Source organism: Oratosquilla oratoria, chromosome 4 (assembly GCF_046742065.1).
Source record: "Oratosquilla oratoria isolate Oo_2021 chromosome 4, ASM4674206v1, whole genome shotgun sequence".
NCBI classification, from domain to species: Eukaryota; Metazoa; Arthropoda; class Malacostraca; order Stomatopoda; family Squillidae; genus Oratosquilla; species Oratosquilla oratoria.
In genome coordinates this window covers 58,264,926-58,274,432 of record NC_134780.1, presented here as the reverse complement: position 1 = coordinate 58,274,432, position 9,507 = coordinate 58,264,926, and the positions used below count along the sequence as shown (strand labels likewise).

The following is a 9,507-nucleotide window of genomic DNA, read 5'->3' as shown; positions in this document are numbered from 1 at the left end:
GAGAGAGCTGCTAATGAAAACATGCAGCCAAGACAAGTAACCATGCAGTTAATCCCTGGACCTGACAGACGAAGATACAATAATCCAACTGGCAATGAAATAGCAGCCATATTCGTTGGTGATGATGGCGCGCCTCCAATGCATCGTGATATTGTTGTTGATCCCATAGGTCAATAGAGGGAGAGAATTGCTTACATCTCTTGCCATCTTGATCCCATGGTTTACCCTCTTCTCTTTCCAAACGGAGAACCTGGATGGCATGTAAATATGGCTCATGTAGAACAGCGTCAAACTCATGTTCGCAATAAAGTCACCATGCAAGAGTTTTACTCATACCGTCTGGCAATCAGAGATGGCTTTAGTGCCTTGCATCGAGCTGGAAAATTACTGCAACAATACACTGTCCCAGAAACATGCAACAAGCCTATCAAGATGTCATGGCGATCGTCTACAAATATGGAAAACCAGATATTTTCTTGACATACACTTGTAACCCAAAGTGTCGAGAAATCACAGAAAACCTTGGACCATATCAAACAGCAGTTAACAGGCCAGATTTAGTTGCACGATTTTATAACATGCACCTAAACGAACTTTTGACTGATATCAAGGATAGATACATCTTTGGTGTTCCAGTTGCTCATATCCATGTCATCGAATCTCAAAAGCGCGGCCTACCACATTGCCATCTATTGCTAATACTGTGAGAGAAAGACAAATTAAGAACAAGAGAGCAAATTGATGATATCGTTTGTGCTGAGATTCCTTCATCAGAAGATCCAGAGTTCAGAGAATGCGTGAGAACATTGATGGTCCATGTGGGACGGGATCCGGGCCGGATAGCGACTCACAAAACAGCGACAGTCATAACAGCGGCTTCATAAGGGCGACGTAATCAGGTGAGCGACTTTCAAAACAGCGACTGTCATAATGGCGACCGTATTATAACAGCGACTGTAACAGTCATAGTAATGTTTAGGTTGTTAAGACTTGAATACAAATGGCAAAAGCCGAAGCCTATATTAGTAGTACAACGTTTCGCTCGTTAGAGCTTTATCAAGTACACTGACATTGGTGCTCACAGAATGTCCCACTACTTGAAAATTACTTAATTCAAATAATGGAATGTCGGCAACAACAAAAGGAACCAACAAGAATACTAATCCTACCAACCAGCAACGTCACCTCCCTCCTCACCCGGACACTTGACCCGAGTAATATTCAAGTAGTGGGACTCGCTCCAAGAAGTGTACAGATCGACTTTGAACTAGCTTCCAAAGCTGCACTCATTGAGGCATTTCCTCAAACGCACATTTACGGCTGTTACTTTCAACTGGGACAATCGCTCAGGAGAAAGATTCAGGAAAACGGACTACAACGGTTATATTTGCAAGACGAAAATGTTCGGATGACACTGAAAATGCTCCTTGCTCTTGCCTTTCTACCTGTGGATGAAGTGAGCGATGCCTTTGATGAATTGATGGCAGACTACCCAGCAGAAGTAATGCCTCTCGTGAATTACTTCGAAGACAACTATGTGGGGCGGGGAAACAGACGGGGAGACAGACGACATCCATTGTTTCCTGTACATATATGGAGTGTGAAAGCCAGACAAGATGCAGGACTGCCACGAACCAACAACCAGCTGGAGAGTTGGCATAATGCTTTTCAGGGATCAACGGAAACCCATCATCCTACCGTCTTTCAATTCATCGAGGCCTTAAGACGGGAGGAAGCCCTTCAACGGACAAACCGAACCCACCACCTACAAGGCAGAGACCTGACTCAGCGAATGAAAAGATACGTGACAATGAACACACGAATCACTGCTATACAGCAAAATCGTGATCAGTATGATCTGCAATTCCTTCGAGCCCTCGCTCACAATTTAGTAATAAACGTGGCTTGGTCACTTGATGACTGATTTTTATTGCAAGGCTTGATGACTTTCTGTTGTTTGGCTTGACTAGACTTTTTCTTTTTAAATCATGTGACTTCTATAGCTAGTCCAAATAAAATGTTGTTTTAGATTCCCTTTAGGTTTCAATTTTTTATTACTGAGCAGTTTCATGCAGTGGATGCGATGATGTCGCTGTTTTGACAATCGCTCTTATAATACAATAGCTACCATGTGGTCGCTGTTGTGATAGTCGCTGTTTTAAAAGAATCGCAATTGTGAAGTCGCTCTATTGACAGTCGCTGTTACTACAGTCGCTATTCGGAACCCGAGCCGTGTGGGACATCAAATCCTAATTCTGTGTGCATGGTTGATCGACAGTGTGAGAAAGACTTTCCAAAAGATTTCCAACAGGAAACCATGACAAATGTATCCGGATACCCAGTGTACAGACGGAAAAACAATGGAGAAAAGGTACAAGTGGGCACTCATGTTGTTGACAACAGATTTGTTGTTCCTTACAATAAATATCTACTGAGAAAATACCGCGCCCATATCAATGTTGAAATATGCTGGTAACCACTTAAGAAAAAGAAACACAGAAATCCCAAGTGCTTTCGTGTAATTCACATTCTCAGGGGAGAATACAGACAAAAGTACAATACAAAGACGATTTAAACGGAAAAGTGTAAACCTAGGAGAGGTAACAGATCGTTATACGAAAAAAATAGGAGAGGTCACAAGGCACCACATGAAAAAATTAGGAAAGGTCACAAGGCCCCACACGGAACCATGTCATTTGTCCACTCTTGGGATTACCCAAAATCTCCTATACCGAATTTTTATAGGAATCAACCTACACCTCCCGTTGAAACAAAAAATCTTTTAGTCTTGCCATTTAGTGAAAGTCTTTCTCAGATTCCTCATTTACTCAAAACATGGAATGTTAATGTAGTTTTCAACAATTCATGCACATTCAAGAAGTTTATTATTAAGAATTCTCCAAAAAATTCATGTGGCTGCATATACAAGGTTCCTTGTAAAGATTGTGGGAATTTTTATGTAGGACAAACAGGTAAAGATCTCAACTAGAATAAAGCAACATAAATACAGTGTCAGAAAAGAACAAGACTCTAATGCTTTAATTGTGCACATGAGGGATTATAATAATTGTATAGATTGGACTAAGGCATCGTCAGTTTTATCATGTAATCCTATTGTTAACAGGAACATCATTGAAAGTAGCTTATCAAACAAACCGAGTCAGTCAATTTGAACATAAGTAATGGTATGTATAAATTAGATAATTACAAAATTAAGAACATTTGTATGTATAAATTAGATAATTACATAATTAAGAACATTTGTAAACAATTCGGTATAGGAGATTTTGGTTAATCCCAAGAGTGGACAAATGACATGGTTCCGTGTGGGGCCTTGTGACCTTTCCTAATTTTTCCATGTGGTGCCTTGTGACCTCTCTTTTTTTTTCGTATGACACCCTGTTACCTCTCCTAGGTTTAAAATTTTCCGTTTGAATTATCTTTGTATTGTACTTTTGTCTGTATTCTCCCCTGAGAATGTGAATTACACGAAAGCGCTTGGGATTTCTGTGTTTCTTTTTCATAAGTGGTTACCAGCATATTTCTGATCACGTGTTCAAGTGATTTATTTGCAATCAATGTTGAAGTGTGTTCTTCAGTGAAAAAAGTAAAATACCTATTTAAATATATATATAAAGGCCACGACTGTGTAAACATAGATATCAGAAATAATGCAGATAATAATGAAGCAAATAAAAGAAATGAAGTTAAACAGAAGCGTTTTGGAGATGGTCTGAGTACTAAATGCATGATCAATCTCACACGGTTTCTCGTTTGGCTGTGCATTTGCCTGACGAGCAGAAAGTTTACTATAGAGAAGGAAATCAAAAGCAGGCGGCAGCAAGGGCAGAAGAACGCGACACACAATTGACAGCTTGGTTCAAACTCAATCAAACAGATGAAAATGCAAGAAAATTTTTGTATTGTTCTTTGCCTGAGCATTATGTCTTCAACAAACAAACAATAAAGTGGACACGGCGTGTTAGATTAAACAATATTGTAACCAGAATGTGTTCTGTAAGTCCTCGAAATGAAGACAATTTTTATTCAAGGATGTTGGTCCTGCATGCTCCCGGAGCGACTACATTCAGCGAATTGAAGACAGTCGATGGTCAGATAAGGACCACCTTTAAAGCGGCATGTGTCAGACTGCGCCTGGTTGAAAATGACAATGCATTGCATGAAGCTTTGACAGAGGCAGCAGCTCATCAGATGCCACAGCAGCTACTAACAATGTTTGCCATGATGTGCGTCTTCAACCAGCCTGTGAATGCCCTGCATTTATGGAATGAGAATAAGCATTTTATGATAGAAGATCTGCTGCTGAGACATGATAACATAACTGCTGAAAATGTTGCTCTTCACTATCTAAATACCTTATTCGAGGAACACGAGATGAATTGCAACATGTTTGGTCTGCCAGAACCAGTTGGAGATTATCTTGGACATGAAGATGTCGGAAACAATGATACAGATATGAGTTCTCTGAATATTGAACAGAGACAGATATTCAATGCTGTGGTTGCAAGTGCCCGCTCTGTTCAACGAGGAGAACAAACAGAAAATAAATCGTTCTATGTCGATGCACCCGGCGGCTCAGGAAAAATGTATCTATTCAACAAGCTATATGAGTACCTTAATGGTAACAATATCAAGACGAACACATCTGCATGGACTGGTATTGCTGCAACATTGTTGAGGGGTGGCAAAACTTTGCACAGCATATTCAACCTTCCAGTTCCCCTAAACGAAACAAGTGTCTGTAATGTGCCACCTAACTCTGGGCAAGGAAACTTCCTGAAGCAAGTCAAAGTCTTCATTATTGACGAAGCTTCTATGATCCTATGCTATGCTCTGAAAGCCATCGATAAATGTTTGAGAGATATAATGAACACCCCGACTGCATTTGGTGGTAAGGTAATCTTATTGGGGGAGGCGACTTCAGACAAGTACTTTCAGTTGTTCCTAGAGCCCCTCCTGCTGCTGTGCTTGACGTGTGCCTCAAACGCTCAGACTTGTGGCACAGCTTCCATCAAATGAGCCTCACACACACACAACATCAGAGCAAATGCAAATGAAGACCATTTTTCAAGATGGCTCCAGATGTTATTAACATTACTGAAACATGCTTATGTAATGGCTCTTTGATAGCAGAGGTGTTTGGTAATTGTACATCTGAGGAGATGAAAGAAGGAGTAATCTTATGTCCAAAGAATTCTGAGTGTTTAGCAGTCAATGAGGAAGTTTTGAGAATACTGCCATCAGATAATAGAACTTACCTCAGCACCGATTCTGTGTCTTACGATAATGATGAAGAAGCACAAAATTATCCAATGGAGTTCATTCATGCTCTTACTCCATCTGGCATGCCACCTCATAGACTGAACTTAAAAGTTGGAGCAATAATCATGCTACTAAGAAAACTGTCCATAACGCAGGGACTGTGTAATGGCACTCGACTGGAGGTTATTCAGCTTCACGAGCACAGTATCGAAGCATCAATAATTATTTATTATAATCAGCGGCTCTCACGCCCCAAATAGAGTACTTATCCCAAGGATAAAGCTGATCCCTAGCGATGCCAATATTCCTTTTGTACTGCACCGCACTCAATTCCCAGTTCGCCTCTCATACTCGATGACAATAAATAAAGCTCAAAGTCAAACATTTGGTAGAGTTGGCATATATTTACCAAAGCCGTGCTTCACTCACGGCCAGCTCTATGTAGCATTCTCAAGAGCAAGATCAATGAACAATGTGAGAGTTAAAGTCCAACATCTTAATGATTCCACGCATGGACACACAATAGGAATCACATTTACAAGAAATATCGTATATAGAGAGGTTCTCCCTTAACATTTATGAAAAAAATTATTTACTGTATTATGTAAAACCTTTAAACTATATCTGTGTGTGTCACGCAGCCCGGTGCGTCCGTTACGCTTACGTCATCAATCGTGACATCATATCTCTTCTTCTGATTGACTGACCTTCAGTCATGACGTCATGTCTCTTCTTCTGATAGGCTGGTCCTCAGTCGTGACGTCATATCTCTTCTCATTGGCTGGACTTCAGATGTGACGTCACAAGGAAGGAACGTTAATAAACTATTACGAAAAATATAGTATTCAAAGAAATTATCAATGTGATTCTTGTGCCCAGCTCAAGAACTGTAGATGCAATTAAGTTTAAATGAATAATGTACGTACGTAGTATTTATATTTTTCAATAAACTCCTTATTCAATCTGTATTTTTGTAAATCCCGTGGAATTTACACGGGTCCTGCTAGTAATGATATCCAGTCGGCGCAATAATCGTACCGTCTCTCTTATAGTACTTGCTCCAGGAAGGATCCTCTAATCCTAAGCGCTTCATTGATGTTGTCACACCATCTTTTCCGTGGTCTTCCTGGTGATCGTCTACCTCTGGGATGCCAGTTCAGCCATCGCTCTGGTGTTCTGTTATTTTCAATTCTCATGACATGTCCATTCCATCATAGCTGTGCTCTTTCCACAAAGACTAAGATGCTGTCGATATTTAGTTCCTTCTGGATGTCTTCGTTTCTCATTCTATCTCTTCTGGTAACACCCTTGATGACACGCAATACTCTCATTTCTGCAGCTTGAATTTTACTTCTTGTTTTAGTTGTGAGAGTCCAAGACTCGCACCCATAAGTCAGTATAGGTCTCAAGATGGTTTTGTATATTATTATCATTACCTTTCGTGGTACATGCCGGTCTTTAAGTAGGGGATAGAGAAGGTTAACATTTTTGCTGTAGCTGGCAATACGATCTTGTTCTACGGTCTCCTCATTTCTAACTTCTTCATCGAATACAACCCCCAGATACTTTACTTCACTTACTTGCTTCAGTTTCACATCCTCTATTTGTATGTCAATCGCTTCCTGTTCTTTCCCAGCTAGTATTAACTCTGTTTCCCAAGGTTTATTTTTAGGCCATGGTCTTTTAATACATTATTCCAGAGGTTAGTCATGTTTGCAAACTGCTGCAAATCTTCTTCCACCAATCCCACGTCGTCAGCATAGATAAAAGTGGCATAGTTCCCCCTGTCTCCACTTCTTTGCTCCACTACTTTCACCACTTGATCCATCGTCGGTAGAAATAGAAGTGGTGATATTACGCTACCCTGCCTCACACCAGATGTTACATCAAATCACTTTTCTTCCTTTGCAACTGGTCTTACTAAAGTTTCGTTGCTGACATACAAGTTTTTAATCGCTCTTTCCAGCTTTCGGGGAATCTGATATTCAGCTTTCCTCATCGCCCTCCATAACATCTGCCTGGGTACTCTATCAAATGCTTTTTCTAGATCTAATAAAGCCATATACTTCTTGATGTCCTATTCCCAGGATTTTTCCATGATAAATTTTAGGGCAAAAACTAAATCCGTCGTCCCGCGACCCTGGTCTAAATCCGTGCTGGGCTTCATGTAATACATCTTCTACTATATTTCGTAATTTCTTCTCAAGAATTCTCTCATAAAATTTCCCTTTATGGTAAGGCAATTCGTTATGTCACCTTTACACACACACACACACACACACACACACACACACACACACACACACACACATACACACACACCCATATATATGTGTGTGTATATATATATATATATATATATATATATATATATATATATATATATATATATATATATATATATGTATATATGTGTGTGTGAGAGAGCCAGAGGGGAAAACACACAAATAGAACAACAGTTTATTCTTTAACTAGTTTTGCACTAGAAGAAGCACCATAGTGCGAAACTAGTTAAAGAATAAACTCTCGTTCTATTTGTGTGTTTTCCCCTCTGCCTCTCTCACAACCTGTCAAGATGTCGTCATATTATATATATATATATATATATACATATATATATATATATATATATATATATATGTGTGTGTGTGTGTGTGTATAAAATTCGTGGGTTTGGTGTGTGGTGGGTGTATCTATGATGTGAATATTTCTTTATTATTTGGCACTCCGTCTCGGCCGCAGACTCCGACAAGCGTCGGACCTTTTCTGGAAAGAGCGCGACGACGCAAGGCCGACCTGGAAATAAACGAAGACCGCAGGAGGTCACCAAAAAGCAAAGACCTTCAAGGACAGCTAGAACTCGGAGAACCTCCTTCGACCAAGAGAAGACGAGCCGCCGACTCTCCATCAGATTCTTCTGAATCACGGAGATCGGTCGAGGAGTTTATTCAGCTGAGGGGAGCCCAGGCAATGAGGAGGATAATCGATACGCAACCTTGAGAGCTTCGAGGTATGATATCGATTATTGATCTCATTATTGGGGCTTCTTCTCAGACGAAAAAAATCGTTTGCTGCTCACCAACATTATGGAAATCTCCTTAGAAGCTTCTGGCAAATAGAATGATTTCCTAGGTCTAGAGAAGAGACCCAATGTGAGATTCTTTTGGTCTGAGGCTCCTTGCGTTGCAAAATATATATATATATCCAGAACGTCGGATTATATCCACTGGAACTTTCCCAATTTCGGCTGAAAAACTTCAGCATTGTGTCTAAATGACAGACTTAGTGTCAATTATTAAAAGAGAGAGATAAACATTGAGCTCATCAGACAACGAAAACTTCGTCGACTTCGGCAGCCCCGTAAGACAAGCGACGAAGTCCTCTAAACAATGAGCGAGTTTTCTCTCTTGGTGTGGACCTCAACAGGACAGGGGGCGGCTTGCCTTAGTACACGAGGATACTAAAAAGCTTTGAATTCTGAAGTCAATGCGTAACCGAACAAGGAAAAAGATACGAGTGTGTTATTACCAGGTATCTCAGACAAAAAAAAAAAAAAATAATAATAATAATCACGAAAAGCATCCCATAGGATCATTTGCCCTTTGCTAAGAATGGCGCAGAAGAAAAAAATAGATATCTTAAAAAGGACTGCAAGTTTGAATGAAGAGCTTCGTAAGCTTCACAAAGGAACTGGAAGTGCCCAAGAACAGTACAGGAGGTCCCACCAAAAAGATGGGATAATAGATGGAACGGAATAATCATATATATATATATATATATTTATATATATATATATATATATATATATATATATATATATATATATATATATATATATATATATATATATATATATCCTCGAACAGAAGTTGGGTCGCCCGCTATTGAACTTGGCGTGACACTACTATGTTATGGAGCTCATCTTGGCCTCAGCCTTCGGCGACGCTACATCCGGCCCAGACGTTCAACTATTCAAACGGTTCCAAAAGACGTGGCCCACTTTCGTACATGTCAATGCTATGATTATCAACAACCCTCAGTTGGCTGACCATGACGAATGGAAGAGGATGACCCTTGAGGCTCTTTCCAAGGTGGCCAAAACGACAGGAGCTCGCGAAACTAACACCAAAGGCCATCTACGAGTTCACCACCACGCGAGATGGATGACGAAGGCGATCTACAGGCTCAGGATCACGATGTTCAAGGACGAGTTCCAACTTTATC

At 40.1% G+C, this 9,507-nt stretch overlaps 1 protein-coding gene across 1 annotated transcript; it reads left to right on the top strand.

Moving 5' to 3' along the window:
- Positions 1 to 3,744: 3,744 nt before the first annotated feature.
- LOC143024501 (uncharacterized) lies at positions 3,745 to 5,040 on the top strand. The gene has a single exon (XM_076183312.1). The coding sequence runs from the start codon at positions 3,745 to 3,747 to the stop codon at positions 5,038 to 5,040; it is 1,296 nt and encodes a 431-aa protein (XP_076039427.1).
- Positions 5,041 to 9,507: the final 4,467 nt, after the last annotated feature.